The 16,728-nt window shown below is 38.5% G+C and overlaps 1 protein-coding gene across 4 annotated transcripts in view; it reads left to right on the plus strand.

The window, feature by feature from the left end:
* Positions 1-2,842: 2,842 nt before the first annotated feature.
* The window catches only part of mrvi1 (murine retrovirus integration site 1 homolog), a 61,978-nt gene continuing 48,092 nt past the window's right edge, over positions 2,843-16,728 (plus strand). Inside the window, exons 1-2 of one of the 4 annotated variants that reach the window (XM_037545512.1) lie at positions 2,843-2,875; positions 11,717-11,760. In XM_037545512.1, coding sequence (XP_037401409.1) covers positions 2,863-2,875; positions 11,717-11,760 — 57 coding nt within the window. In that variant the 5' untranslated portion in view covers positions 2,843-2,862. The remainder of the gene's footprint in view (positions 2,876-11,716; positions 11,761-16,728) is intronic. The other 3 variants (XM_017707272.2, XM_037545511.1, XM_017707274.2) reach the window with 3 other exon arrangements.

Raw genomic sequence — 16,728 nt, forward strand, 5'->3', positions numbered from 1 at the left:
TGAACAGCCATCTTTGTACATCTTTGTAAAGTGTGGGAATGAGATAATCAAGTCATGGCTATGACTTGGTAAAGCCTTATTCAGCTGTGATCAAGGCTTATTGAGCTCATTCCCTTACTAAGTCATGGTCATGCATTAGGATCTCGTCCCCACATCTTACTAAGCCGTGGCTCCATACACTACAGTTTCTGGTTAAAATATTTGTCAAATGTATTCTCAAGTCCTCAGATACGTCTGTGAGCTCTGATGTGACCCCAGCGGATGTCGGCCATCTAGCAGTTTGCAGCAGAAGTGCCATCACTTACTCTGAACTGGAGTCTGCCTCTCAGCCCCAGCTTTCCTCTCCAAAATATGGTACTGATTGATTTCCTTCCATATTCTCCAGGGTATATTTTGGTTTGTCCATCTGAATTTACACAACCAAATTGTACGGCAAATTATTCAGTAACTGCAGGAAATAAATGCACATTTTTTATGCATGTATTTATTTTAAAAGCTCCCCTCAAATTAAAAAAACATGTGTTTTATGATCACACATATTACTACATGCTCACAATTTACTGATAAGCCAAAAATCTGAGATGCTCTTAGTATTATTTTATAAAAACGGGTCGACTTTCAATAAAAAAGCAAACTGAGTTCAGCTTCTTTTATTATAAGGGTTTAAAATGACGTCACCATCTATTTGACTGGAAACAAGACAGTTACAGCCTCATACGACGCCCAGCTTCTGAATGTAGCTTATGAACTATGAAAGTTATGCAGAATATGACAGTGTGTGTTTTGGAACCACCGGCAGTTTCAAGCAGTTGAAAAAGTAAAAATTTGGGTCATTTTTTATTATAAAAAGAGTGCCTTATGTCGACACTCTCCATCCAATCTCCATTTCTGTTGTTTTTATGTTACATCATTTGAAAACACCAGCTGCCATTTATATTCTGTAAATCATTTCATGATGGATGGATCAGTGGAATGGCCCAAAATGATTTCTAATGAATTAAGTAACTAAATGAATTAACTAAAAATAATAAACTTACATCAATAGTTAAGAACATGTCTTCCTTTTTGTATAACGCTACTAGTTTGTAAATAGGAGGCTTTGCTCAGACAGAGACTATGTGCTAATTTTAACTTTGTCTTTGTGTGGGTGAAGTTGTTTCTTGGTTTCTGCTTTTTCCTGCCGGACCCTCAAGGGGGCTTTGGTGGCTTTGCGCCTAGGCCCCATTCTTTATCTGGGGAAACACCCTGGGTAGAAAACCCTGCTCATATGGTGTGAGTTGCTGTGAGACCAGCAATCAGTTCACACGATTAGGATGGGAAAAGGCCTTTTTTTGCATCAACTAGAATGAGAAAATGCTGTAATCCTATTTCAGCGGAAAACACTGGGGCTGCTATGCTATGCTGTTTAGTTACTGATAGCAGATTAGTGTACATCTGCAATAAACCTACTGATAAAACACCTACGTTGCTTTTAAATGGTTCTGTTATATTACAGTAAACACATAAATGACTCATTTGTAGCCTTTACAGAGACTAAGGTAGTCACTTCTGTCTATAAAAGGCTGGACACAAAACACCACCATGTCCAGCCAGGCTAACCATGAACTAGGGATGTGTGTGTCTGCAGTCTTATTTTCTTCTGTCAGTCATTTTCCATCCCCTTGTAGTCCTCCAGAAACATCTCCGTTGTGTTGTGCCTGGCTTTCTGAAGCTGCCTGTGCTTTCTTTATTTACAGTGTTTGTAAAATAGCTCTGATGTAGTCGTGTTCATGAAAGTGTTTTCTGTATTTGGGTAATTCTACAGAAACGTCCACTTTTCTGTCTCTCTATAGGAGTCACTGGTGTTACCAATCCTCATTTTACAAACCGCCGCCACAAAACATCAAACCACATGTTGTCCATCATGGAACATCCACTCAAATATGTCATTTAACCCAATTGTAATCTATTTATTCACAATGACTTAAGAATAAAGTCAGTCACACCAGTGACTTCAACTAAAAGCTTCTTATGAAATCATGAGCTGAATGAGAAAATCTCTGATAACTGATAGACACAGTGGACTCACCTTGTGCTTTTTTTCATAGATCCTCAGAAAACAGATAAAAGGAAGTCAAGTGACTACATCGGTGTGACCGTATTTCAAAATAAGAGATTTTTTGTTACACCGTAACACCAGTGACACGACTCCTGGGGACAACAACATTCATTATACACTATATTGCAAAAAGTATTCGCTCATCTGGCTTCACACGCATATGAACTTGAGTGACACCCCATTCTTAATCCATAGGGTTTAATATGATGTCAGCCCACCCTTTGCAGCTATAACCGCTTCAACTCTTCAAGGCTTTCGACAAGGGTTAGGAGGGTGTTTATGGGAATTTTTGACCGTTCTTCCAGAAGCGCATTTGTGAGGTCAGACACCGATGTTGGACGAGAAGGCCTGGCTCGCAGTCTCCGCTCTAATTCAGCCCAAAGATGTTCTATTGGGTTGAGGTCAGGAGGTTGAGGCCAGTCAAGTTCTTCCACACCAAACTCCCTCATCCATGTCTTTTTGAACCTTGCTTTGTGCACTGGTGCGCAGTCATGTTGTAACAGGAAGAGGCCGCCCCCAAACTGTTCCCAGAAAGTGTCCAAAATCTCTTGGTGCTGAAGCATTAAAAGTTCCTTTCACTGGAACTAAGGGGCCGAGCACAACTCCTGAAAAACAACACCACAGCATAAACCTTCCTCCACCAATCGCTTCCACTCATGAGAGCGACCCATTCTTTCACTAATGTTTGTAGAAGCAGTCTGCAGGCCTAGGTGCTTGGTTTTATACACCTGTGGCCATGGAAGTGATTGGAACACCTGAATTCAATGATTTGGATGGGTGAGTGAATACTTATGTCATTTAACTTATATATTCCATAGTCATGTATAGACTATTGTAGTTAAAATTCCAGAAAAACATGTTTTTTCTTCAAAATATGGCCTCAGCCTTCACACATGACAGTAAGCTGCTTGGTAAATTAATGGTCTCCAATTCGCCTTTCTAGTTCTCTGTCAGTTTCCCAACACAGTGATGCTCGCATTTTAAGCATCATCATAGGGTTACTTGTCAGTCATCTGTGATTTCTGATTATGTGCCCCTATTGCCAAGGCCTACCAGCCACCAAGAGAGAGCAAAGGCCAACTGTGCAGTCTTGGGTTCATGGCAATGAATGGCTGTAGCATCAGAGCTGACCATAAAATATTCTATTACTATTATTTTATTCCTATTTCACTATTAGCTATGGGACTTTTTAGCTCCTTAACCCTCTATTGTGTGGTGTTGCCTCAGGGCAACAAATTCATTTTCCTCACTTTGCAATAACATTAAACATATTTAAAGACAATGATAGTCTTCACAATAAAGTGAAGAGTTTGAGCATGTCAATAACAAGCATGTACTTGGTCATACTATCTCTTATTGGGTATATTTATACCTCTTTAATAACATTTTTTTTTCAGAATCTGCAGAAATATGTTTGTTGCCTAGAAGCAACATTGTGTGACAGTGGAATAGATTTAGCCAGTCACATGCCAGGTCTCACCACTTCAGGGAACATTGCTCTATATAATTTCTTTCCATTGTTGCACAATGTTACCTCAAAGCAACATACCCCAAAAGGACCTCAGCACGTTATTATTATTATTATTATTATTATTATTATTATTATTATTTTTAATGTAATAAACAGGTCTGAAAAAAATAAATAAAGGACAATTTTCTAAGAAAAGTGAACTGATTTTTTTTGTGTGTGTGCAGTAGAGGGTTAAAAGTATCAGTATCAAAATTTTCACATCAGTTGGGCCTGTTAACATATCACTGCTGTCAGAATAAAAATGGTCATTTTGCAGGAGAAGGAAAAAAACCTACTTGACTTTGAATGTAAGTCAATGGAACCAGACTTTTTTCCAAGTCATTTTGCTTTTTTTCTTTAGGTCCATTCGTTGTGAAGTTTACACACAATGTAAAGGACAACATGCATTTTCTAATTATGTAAAAAAAAAAAAACGGCAAAAAATGGAGATACGAGGTTTCATTCACAACAGCATATGAGGGTCTGTATGGGTGGGTGAGTGACGTGAAAAATGCAACAGCAAAGATGTAATCTTCAACCTGTGTGTCAGCACTCATCTTTATGCCTCTTATCATGTCGTTGTTTTTCCTTCTTCAGCATGCAGTATTGAACAGTATCTCATTTGCTTGGCAAACGAGCAGGTAAATGAGGGGCACATGGAGGTTGTGTAATATGGCAGCTGTGTGCGCTGCAAGCTGCTTTAGATGGCCTGTTTGTGTTGGCTCACCGCACATGTTCATTGAGTAACGTCAGTATTTCACAGAAATAGCTTTTAGGACTTTTGTTCCTGTGGGAGTTGATTTGGGTTTATTCACTGTTTTTCTTCAGGGTTGCTAGAGCAGAACGGATTGTTCATTTATTATATATTATTCCATTTATTATGATATTATTATAGTTTCTCATACAGATAAAATGAGCTCCATGTAGAATCTTTACCCCTTAAGCGTATAAATACAATAAGATCTTTAGGAATTAACTGCTAATGGTAAAAGAAACCGCAGTGTTTCAGCAACTGATACAGGCTTTGTAAGCCATATCTCCAGTTTTTGTTTATATTTGCATATACAGACATCTGATACTGCCGGTGTGCGACACCGTGGCCTGTTTTTTGCACAGGTTTTGTTAACCATCCTCCAGCTCTTCATCTGTGGTCAGTTTTTTGGCCAGTGAGCTGCTCCTGCATATTTATGAATGGTGGGCTTTTCTCACTCTTGCATTGACACTGACATGTACAACCCCCAGCAGCACCATTACTCTGTCTCTGTCACTGCTGTGCTACGATTTGTCCACCACCAAAAACATATCTGGTCAACAGCAGACCTGTGGTCAGAACCTGACCAATGATGAATGTGGTAGGGGTTGGCAGCTACCGGTGAAATAGGCAATTGCCTATGGCCTCCACATCATTGCTTTGCATGGACAAAAAAGAGAAAGCGAATGTTCATTCTGTCATTTGAGATGTTATCACTGATGTTAAAACCAGTCAGTAAGGGGGGCTCCACCCTGTTAATGTAGGAAATGTCTGATAGGCCCATGTAGTGCGAGGCTCCGTGACTTTGTTGCGGTCAAAAGAAAAACAATTACCTCCAAAGTGATGACTCTACAGAAGAAGGCAAAGACATTATTCACTTTCAGTGTAAGTCAAGGTAAAACATTTCATTATGGGGCAATTTTGATGGTTCATTCCTCATAAAATGTTCACACAAAGGCGGCTGCTGAGCTCAAATGATGTAGAAAAATAAAAATTCAGCAAAAATGGGAGTACTTTTTTTTGGACAGTGAATAGATGGAAAGGGGAATAAAATTAGGGAAATTTATGTAAATTGGATAAAAAAGTGGTGATACTTTATGTTGAGTGGCCTCTCAGTAACATGTCAAACATATTAGGGTGAGGGTTAGTATTAGGGCCAGGATGAGGGTTAGGATTAGGTTTTGGCTTTTAGCTCAGTTTAATCCACTTTTATCCTGTAACAGCACTCTTATCCTCATTCATTTAACTTCTTTTATATCTATTGTTTTAATCATGTTTCTTATTTTATCATACTTCTATTCTAATTGTTTATCTCCTTCTTTTAAATTTGATTAACTTCTTTTAAATCTATTGTTTTAATTATGTTTTTTACATTTTTTAATTTACATACATTTTATTTTATTTACATTAATTACATTTTTCTGTATGATGTATAATGACCATTGTGTATGAAAGGTGCTATATAAATAAACTTGCCTTGCCTTGCCTTTGGGTTGAGGTTCAGGTTAGGGTTAAGATTAGGGCCAGGATGAGGGTTAGGATTAGGTTTTGGGTTGAGGTTAAATTTAGGATTATGGCCAGGATGAGGGTTAGGATTAGGTTGTGGGTTAAGGTTAAGGTTAGGGTTAGGATTAGGGCCAGGGTGAGGGTTAGGATTTGATTAAGGTTGGTGAGGTTAGGTTTTGCGTAATGGAAGTAACATATTACCAGTGCATCTACTTAATATAAGTCCATTAACAACAGAACATCTACAAGATATTTACTTCAGTGTATTCAGATGCTTCGCTACTGCTACTTTACTGCTACTTTATTCATGTGTTACTGACAATATCTTAAGAGTTTATTAATCATCTACAAAGGACCGCTCCAAATAAAGTGTCAATAAAAAAGTAAATTCCTCTCAGATATGCTTGAGCAGAAGTAAAGGTGTTGTTATTTGAAAGGTTCCACATTTGAAAGTCCATTCACCTCACATTCTGCCAGTTAAGCAACTAAAAAGATCCATTGTGTCATTTTAAAATCTATTTGCATTTACAGTATATCCATCTGCCTGTTGTTAAGTAATCAGATCAAGCACTGAATATGGTTGGCACATGTGTCATTAAATAAACTCAGCTGCAGCAAAGAGGAAAAAGGTACAAAGGTCAGACAACCTTCTCCAGAGCTTTCCCAGAACAGGACACTAAAGAGCGGTCAATTCATCTGAGACACTCTTATCTCCTTTCAAGTAATCACAAAAACAGTAATCAAATACATCTTTTCATGAGTGCTCAGCTGCAGTGCCGTCCACACTGTACACATTTTGTGTAATTCCTCCAGTAATGTACTGTGTTCAAACCAGTAAGACTCATTAAATGTGTTTTACAGTTTTATACAGCATCCTTTGTGAATTCTGGGAAGTCATTTGAAGTACGGGCAGATTATACTGTATAAAACACCATATTGTAGGGCTACTCCCTGATTAAAAAAACAAGACCTGCATGAATTCTCTATCATTCAAAAACACAACATATCACTGCTGTCGGAAGAAAACCTTGCATTTCCATTGTTCCGTTTTTGACATAATTTGAAAATGCCTGATTCCCTTTACATTGTGTGTAAATTTCATGATGAATGAACCAAAACAAACGGCTCAAAATCACTTAGGGGACAAAGTTTTGTTCCATTGACTTACATTAAAAAAGTAGTTTTTTTTTCTTTTCCTTATAAGTTTCCTGATAGCAAGAAGACAATGATCCAGTGTCAGCCTGCTAATGGCAAAGCTAGCGGTCCACTGGTGTTTTGCTCAGCGTTTTCCAGGCAGTCCACTGGCAGTTAAGCAGAAGTACTAGACAAAGGTCTACCTATTATCATTCATTTTCCACTCCCAGTCAAATTGACAGATTTCCTTTCTTTAGCTATACTTTGTAAATGAGTTTAGTAAATAATTCTATTCCAGTTTTCTATAGAATCATTTTATATCCGTCCTAATCAATAGTTGTTTTTTTTTGGTTGTTTGCGAAATTTTATTCGCAAGTTTATTTTCTAAAATAAAAGTCTCATTTAAAATCTGTTTGAGGAGATTAAAACCCAGTTAGAGGACAATAATCTGGGCAGTCTTAGGGGGGACCTGCAGTGGCAAACAGTCAGTGGAGTGGTGACTTTTTCAAACCAGCGGACCAATATATGCTTGCTATCTGGGTTATCATTTTGGAGATACAAGGTTTTCTTCTGACGGCAGCAATATGTTGGTTTTCTGGTGAACGGCCATGCTGATCTATGTAGGCAAGTTTATCCAGCAGGGCACTTAGATTATCATCATAATATATATATATATATATATATATATATATATATATATATATATATATATATATATATATATAATACATAAACTGTATCAAGCTTAACTGTAAAAACATTCACCAAAAAGTGCTTTTCTGCGAAGGATCAACATCATCACTTCGATTTTGATTTATTTTTCTAAATGAAGCCTAAATGTTAAAACTGTTAGCTGCTTTAATATTTGTGAACCAGGGTAAACACAACAAGATTATGCTTAACGAGTGATAAAGTCAGTTAACTTCAGCCTAGCTCACTATCTAATAGCATACTAGCTTACCTAGTACAACCAGTACCAACATAAAATAAACTATATGATATTGGAGTGAGTTCACTTTTTTGTCATAAACATCATCATATAGCATTAACATACAGACTTTCACTTTGTAAGTATCTTTTTTCTTTGTTTACCTGATTACAACTGTATAGAGTAAAACTTGTCACGAAATAACATGACGGCTGTGATTTGGTCGCCGTAGATCATCACAGCCGTGATGTTATAGTGATAACACACTCCTCGAGTGTTCTACTGCTTTTATACAGTTTAATAAATTAAGTAATAAATTAATAAATTCAGTTCCTTCCTCCAAATTATAGCTCCTTAACAAGCAGCTTGTTGCTAAGCTCCGCCCACTCACTGCACAGCAGGCAGTTCTGTTGTCACCACTGAGCAGCTTTTCTGTTTTGTATTGTGTCAGTTTTATGGCTCCGTCTGATTTGATCAGTCTCTGAAGGTCAGACGACACGTCTGGCGAATGGTATTGGGTTCGCTTCTGGCTGATTCCAGGTTGTTTAGCTGTTCTTCTGTCACAGCTGCCGGCTGAAAAGCTGCTCAGTGGTGACGACAGTTTGGGAATTTAGTGTCGTCTCATCTTCAGAGTCTGACCAAATCGGCTGTCGGTCAAATGTGATCTTATAAGTATCCGTTTTCAGTTTGTGCCCAAAGAAAGAAGTAAAACATTCAAATGGCTTGAGCATCCTACAGCTGTCAAAGTCATTGCTTAGCAAAGGCATCTCAGTGAAGTGATAGTGTTTGGGAAAAACCTGTGATGTTGTGATGAAATATCAGCATGTTAGATGTCTCTCAGCCAATCTGCTTGCATGGCCAGAACTAACTATAGCAAAGGAGATTATATGTAATGAATATATAAGATTACACATACATTACACAAATAGGTGATTAGCAGGGTTACTTTCAAAACACATACATATAATCTCGTTGCCTTTTGTTGAAATTCCCTGTTTTCTGTTGTGTCACATGAATCGTGTGCATTTGAAATGTTTTTAATTTGGGGAAGCCGTACTTCACAGTGTTTTATTCAGCTGAGCCCAAAGATTTTTATTTTTAGTGGCAGAGACTGAGATCTGCACAATTTCCCAAAGACGTTCTAATCAGAAGTTGACTCTGGATTTACATAATGACTGACTTTGCAGCATGAACAGTACACATCAGTATCAAAATGAAAATGAAAATGTAATATGCAAAATGGCTAAGTTTGAATTTAAATTTCCTTCTCATACATCCACGTTTTACATCTGCCAATTGGTAGACTACTGTTGATATTTGATCTACACAGGGATTTGGATGATTCATGAGTTTAAATAAAATGACTACTACGAATTTGTACTCAGTAACAATGTGCTTAAAATGTAATCATCAGACTCACCGACACGCTAGAAAGACAGCAGAATTCATACGTTGAATGGGAACCTCCAGCAGTACTGCTGTGTCTGATCCACTTCTACCAGCACAGCACACACTAACATGCCACCAATATGTCCACTAAGTGTTATTGCACTGTTGAGAATGATCCAAATAGTACCTGCTCTGTGAGGGTCCATGGGGGTCCTGACCCCTGAAGAACAGGGTAAAAAGGGGCTAACAAAGTATCAGAGAAACAGATGGACTACAGTCTGTAACTGTAGAACTACAAAGTGCACCTAGATAGTAAGTGGAGCTGATAAAATAGACACTGAGAGTAGAAACAAGGAGGTGGTCATAATGTTATGCCTGTTAACATTCACTTTGAATTGTGCTCTATGCTTTCTTGCAATATGGATACATTTTGACTGACAGGCTTCAATCACTGAGGCCTACAGAATATTTCACAGTGGTTTCAAACTTGGCTCAGCCAGTCAGTTTTCAGAACCCTAATTACCCCTGTTAGTGTCATTTTGAGCTTTTAATCCATTCTAAAGCTTGTATGACATGCATATAACATATTGCTGTTGGAGGATCAGAACCTCATATCTCCAAAATTGTAACTTTACAGGACAAGGAAAAAACTTATTCTATTTTTAATGTAAGTCAATAGAACCAGACTTTTTTCCAAGTAATTTAGGGTCATTTTTTTTTTATTTTATTTTAGTCCGAATACCATGGAATTTATACACAATATATAGGACTATGGGTGTTTTCAAATTATGTCAAAAACTGAAAAATGCCAAAAAATAAAGATACAAGGTTTTGTTCCGACAGCAGCAATATATTCTGCTTTCTGTACTGGGTGCTGATTGGTTGGCAAGCTGATTAATGTCGAACATTTGAGAGTATATGAGGCAGATAAATACACATAACAGCAGTGTTGAAACAGTAAACTACTCTATGTTGGGAAGAAACAGCATAAAAGTTTCACAAATCACAATATGCAATTCAAATTAGACTAATTATAATACTTTACAAAATTAATAACAAGTAATTAGAATTTGAAAATGTGTAGTTGGCATCAAATTCACAGTGGGCATACATTTTTCAATGAACAATGACATTTCTGTTTCAAAATGAGATTTTTTGTCTTTGCACTATTTTCAGTAAAATGTGGGGTTTAAATGATCATTGAATTTTGTTTTTATTTACATTTTACACACCATCCCAACTTTTTGGAAATGATGTTGTAATTCGTTTAGCTGAAGGGCTGGAAATTAGATGAAGGGCTGGGTAGTTGTACGTGTCAGGAATTGTGACATTTGCTTGAATAATTTTTGGTTTTTCTTTTTAAAAATTTCACCACGCTTTTATATTATCAGTCTGAGATGATAAACAACTTTTGTTTTGGTCATTTTGGAGGGCACTAAACGGCCACAGTTTAATAGTTGCTTCCTCATGATGAGACAGTGTCATAATGTACGCCGATAAGGTCACTGTTGTTCCAGTGCTACATAGCATCTAGTTCTAGGGGTTGACCTTAAAGAAACATGATGCTCTTAATACACAGCTTTTCCAACTTTTTCTGTAGTGTCTACATTTCCAGCACAAGCAGCAGGCTGAATGTCAGTTGGTAGCGATTTATCACGCTGAAGAGCTCTCCTTAACACACTTCAGATAAACAACACATCTTGCAGTGCAGTACTACAGGGTGTTTTGTCTCTTCTGAAGCACCAAAGAATGCTTTTCTGTGATCTCGCCGATGAATGAATTGGAGCTGCCTGCCTTGTTCACATAGCCGCACTTTGACCCTTGCCTGAATTCTGAATTAGACGATTCTCTCAAAGAAAATTAACCATGGGGGTCGTTTAACTGTCAAACTGAAAATATATTGACACTAATAGAGGCCATTATCCACATAAATTCTGGCTCTGCTCTGATTGAGTGGAAATGTTCAGGCTTTTTTTTTGGAGTGTATCGGTGATGCTACAGTGAAATACTGACCCACAGACTTACAGTGGTGTTTGTGAGTTGCAGAGCGGTCCCTTTTCCTGCTCGGCTCCGTTGGAAGTAACACAATGAGGCCAGTGTGCGCCGCACGCTCCCAGCCACAGGATCAAGAGCCTCATGTAAATGGTTGCCAGGTTATTGTTGCCCTTAGATATGGAGACAGGGTGAGAGAGAGAGAGAAAGAGGGAGAGAGAAGAGCTGAAAAGAAGTGTGGAAAAGCTCACCTGCCAATCAGTCGCCTGAACCTCCCTCCTCCAGTGCGTCACAGGTGTAGGGAAGGCCGCTATTTTGGTGCTTTTTAACACTTGGTCATTTGCATGACAGGCCAGTGAGATGCAAATGAACCCGTGTGCCTCTTTGTAACTGCTTCTCTTCAAACAGGTGGCTCGCTTCTGCACGCTGGATCTGAGGATAATAGCCACAAGGTAAGCGCTCCCTTCTTTTACCTTATTTTGTCTGGCGGTGGATGTGTAGATGTTCGTAGCCTACACTTTTGGCTGTGCGGTGGTGTAAAGCCGACTACTAATTCGAATGTGTCAGAGATGGTTGGAAATAACTCACAGGTGAAGGGTGTTACGAGGCAGAAGCACCACTCCAAATCCAGCCATCTCTGTTTGATTGTACTAGATAATTCAAGGAGAATCACTGGAATTTTTTTGTGCTAATCCTATCTGGGATCAAGTGCCCTCAAGCAAAGTGAACAATTATCCTCCTGCCCCAAAGTGATCTGTCAGCCAATAATGGGCAATAATGCTGTGTTGGATATTTACAGTGGGTGTTTCAGGTTGGAGCAGGTGTTTCTCCAAACGTGGCCCCTCAATCTCTTAAATTACAGGTTTAATTTTCAGTTATTAACATTCACACTTCAACTCCTTAAAGTCTTGTATCACATCCTTAAAGGGTCATTAAGTAATAAATACATGGTTAGCAATGCAGTCTGGATGATTCTCCTTAAATTACACAAAAGTTATAGTTTTGGCAGTTGTTTTGTTTTATTTTTTTCCCAATATTTCAAACCAAGAAAAAAAGAAAATGATGTACTAAGTTTAGCAGAAAATTGTCTTAAGTTTCTTCATTTATTTTTGCAGAGAAAGTCAACAAAGTGAGTCATTTAGCCAGGGGTATTCAAACATTTGCATGGAACTATATGTGAGTGAGGAATGCCCAGAACTGTACACGGCTGCGTGCAGCTTTAGAGGTTAAGGAACCAACCGTTTAAGGGTTCTTCATAGAGAAACAAAAGTGTTTTGTCTCCCAAAAGCCTTTTTGCCAGTGTACGATGCATTATTCTGAATCTCCTATGACACTAATATCGCTGTTGTCGAAATAGTAAGTTTACAGGAGAAGGAAACACCTACTTTACTTTTAATGTACGTCAATGGAACCAGACATCTTTCTAAGTCATTTTGGGCCATTTCTTTTTGTCCATTCTTCATGAAATTTACACACAATATAAAGAAAAACAGGCACTTTCAAATTATGTCAAAAAACAAAAAAACAACAAAAATGGAGATATGAGGTTTTCCTTCGATAGCAGCGATATATGTTATGTATGCTACGTAGGTACAGGTGAAGAACTGAGAATAAAGGCTAGAATAGATTGTTTGTCACTTCATTCTGTCTAATCAGACTCCCATTTGACTTCATCACAAAATGATCGATTGTGTGCGACCAAAATATCGTGATCGCATAAGCACTGCCTGAAAGGCGACAGAGCTTTGCACATATTGCAGAAGCTTAGCCAAAAATACCAAGAGTGCCTTTCTCTGCATGGGTAGTCAGGCATTACTGTTTACCAAAAGCCTTCTTCACTTCCCCTACAGTGACATGTTTGTTAGGTTAGGGGATGTACATATGGAGATGATTTAAGGGGATGGTTGGATATCATCTACACAGTCTGTTAAATCCTCCTTAAAAACTTAAAAATCTATTTACGTTAGCTTTTAATTCAAGTTCAGTCTGAGCTTTCAGGGTTTTTGTCTCTGTCTCTGTCTCTGTCTCTGATCTCATGTTAGTGTATTCTATTTATTGCATTTGTTGCTTTATATTATGTTTTATTCTTGTTATTTTATTGACTTTTGGATTTATTGCTTCATTTTAAACTTGTAAAGCACTTTGGTCAACTTTTTAAATGTAATAAAAAATAAAATTGACATTGACATTGACATTGACATTGACACTGTTCTGTGATTCGAGGGTGTTTGAGATGAAATGAAGGCTCCTGAGCCACAGTGAGGATCAAAACAGGCAGGCAGGGCAGGGTACCACTCGCCATGGTACAGAGAAGACACAGCCATTCTTCAGCTGCAGCTCGCTGGAGTGTCAGGCGAGAGAGCGCAGCACAGCAGTAGCTGCCCAGAGAAGCCTTCTCCTTAAATGGTCAAAGCTCCCAGGAGTCAAAGAGAGGCTGGTGCAGGGAGAGAAAAAAAAGTTAGCAAGAGGAAAAGAGAGGGAGCGCTGAGGACCAGGGAGCTGAAAAAAAAACAACTAAGAGCTGGAAAGAGATGAGAGTTGTAGGAGAGTAGAGACGAGGGGAAGGAGCGTTGGAGATCCTCGCTGGACCTTCAGGTATAGATGTACAACTGAACGGTTTTTTTTTTGTGCTTGTTCAAAGCTTGCATGAATTGATGAGGGAGGACTTCTGCACTGCTGAGCGTTTAGAACAGCTGTACATGACTTCTGCATGGTATTTTTGAAAGTTGTCATATTTGTCTGGACCTGGAATTGAACTTTTCTTAGAACATGATTGTTGCAAGTGATGTTTTTGGACATGCAGCTCCAGAATAGTGCTGTTAAAGTGTAAACTGACACACTTTAAAAGGGTTCTGTAAAAAGGGAACGGTTCTGTTTTGAACCATGAGTTCTGTATAGTACTGTTTAAATGCTTAAATGGTTTGCATGGTGAAATGGTTCTTCAGATTGATGGAGAATGTGTTGTATATTGTTCTATATAGAGCCTACCTTTGTTGAAAATGGTTTAGCACAGCATCAAAAAGGGTTCTGCTATTGTTATGACGTCAAACTTTAAACAATAGAAGAACCCTTTTTGGTGCTATCTAAAGAACCATCTGTTTTGAGTGTATGCATGGCTTCATCGTGACAGCTGTAGCCTGTTTGAACGAATGACTGTGAGAAGCTTTTCGGTTTCAGAGCTGCTCGCTGGTCCATATTTACAGCATGATGAGCTGTAGGCACTGAAGGATGCCACTCACCTGCCTGACCTTTGGCTCTTCAGCTCGGCTCCCCTCTTTTCCTTCATGTCCCTGCCTTTTCTGTTATCTCCCTCTCTTCCTCGTGGGCTCAGAACTGGCTGTGCTTCATCCAACCAAATTTTAAACAAATCTGGCGAGCTGGGGCTGGCTTACATAATTGTCGGGGAAAGAGAGAGAGGGAGTGAGGGAGGGGGTGGGGGGCAAGCACTCACTTTCTCATGCAGCCCCAGCGAGAGCTTCACCGCAAAGTGACCCTGAGGCCGCAGGGTCCCTTGGGCTTGACCTGCTGCGTCCTCGCCAGATTAATGTTTTTTCACAAAGCCAGGGATAAAAATAGCTCTGGTCAATGAGAAGATCATACAGACCAGAAAAAAAAAGAATGAGCGGGAAAAAGGGCAAAGAAGCCCGTGTGGAGCATGGATTCGGCAGGAAATAATCAGAGTGATTCGATTACACTGCAATATTCATCTCTGTCACACTCAGCAGGGGAGCATGCTGCGAGAGTCCTGCTGGCGGCTCATACCACCACCAAAGGGTTGTTTTGAAGGCCAGTGCAAAACCAATGCCACTATGCAGGCATTTTTCTAGGTACTACCACGAATTTGTCCAGTTTTGATTGAGGTTTGAGGGATTTTAGGCTTAAAAACTGCAAATTTGAGCAGTTTGGCTTGTGGCTTTAATACTTCAAGGCTTAAGAACTGCAAATTTTGGCAGTTTTGTTTGTGGCTTTAATACTTTAAGGCTTAAAAACTGGGCAGTTTTGCTTGTGATTGGAAGGATTTAAGGCTTAAGAATACAATAAGACATTTACATCTGATGGACGCAACAACAGATGAGATGAGATAAGTTTGATTCTTGTAGAATGATTTTGTGTAGGCTCTAACAAAATTAGCCATTTTTTAGGTTTGTTTGCCTACAACTGGAAGGCTGCTGGTCACATGACACACTGCATGACATGCTTCAGCATCAGAGTGAGAACCAAACAGCTTCAGCTATTCTTTATTCTTTATCTGCTGTACTCTCAGAAACAAAGGTACTAAACTGTCACTGGGGTGGGACCCTCAAGGGTTCATCTCAGTACCTTTAGTCAGGGAACATAACTGAACCATAATCCACTGAAATGAAATGTTCTAAGCTCCACACACCCTGCCTTGTCTCCAGGCTTTTATTTTACTGTTCTGTTTTAAAACATTTGGTTATTAAAAGGTACAAATACAAACTTTTCACCCTGAGAAACTTATTTTAGGTTCACCATCAGACCTTAAAACTACTGTAGAACCTTTGAGGGAACATTTACATTGATTGTACCTTGATAAATGAGAAAGTTGCCAACACAGTTCCTTTATTTCTAATTTTGTACCAAGTAATATTCCATCCAGTTCCACGAGTGTTGAATAGAAGAAAAAATGGTAACACTTTACTGTGGGGTGCTGTTCATATGGCTACATGACACTCATTACAGCTTGTCATTACAACTGACATAAACCTAAATAATTGTTTATAAATGCTTATTGCAACAGGCGTCATCTGTCATAAAGGCTACTTTAGCCGACTTTGATCAAAATTGGTAAATGTAACCTTTATAACGAATTATTGTAACAAGCATTTATAAATAGTCATGTAGGGTTATGTCAGTTGTCATGACAACCCTATGTATGTGTCATGTTGCCTTATGAACAGCACCCTACAGTAAAGTGTTACTGAAAAAATTGCTCTAACCTGTATCTTTATTATTTACTAGTCTATTCCATAACACACAAGACTGCTGGCAATCGTGTTAGTGCAGTTCTTTATCCAGTATTTCTCACATCAAAAGCATGAGCTTTCTGTCTTTAGACTTAGACAGACTTTATTGTCATTCAAATTTACACCCTACAGTGCGCATTAGAACGAAATTACGTTGGATTGGCACAGAGTAAATTGGGGAGAAAAGAAAAAAACAAGAAATAATAAGTAATACAATGCAGTGCAAAGTGTAGAGCATATGTAAACATATTTACAGTACTGTGCAAAAGTTTTAGGCATCTAAGCAAATTTTTCAACAATTTGAAATCAAAGTGAGTTTATCACAATATACATTAGAATAAAGTCATATTCATAATTCAAATAAACATAAAAACAATAAAAAGTAACAAGAATTTCTTGGGTCCATATTTTTTCTTGGCCCCTTCACAGCCGCCA

Source organism: Pygocentrus nattereri, chromosome 15 (genome assembly GCF_015220715.1).
Source record: "Pygocentrus nattereri isolate fPygNat1 chromosome 15, fPygNat1.pri, whole genome shotgun sequence".
NCBI classification, from domain to species: Eukaryota; Metazoa; Chordata; class Actinopteri; order Characiformes; family Serrasalmidae; genus Pygocentrus; species Pygocentrus nattereri.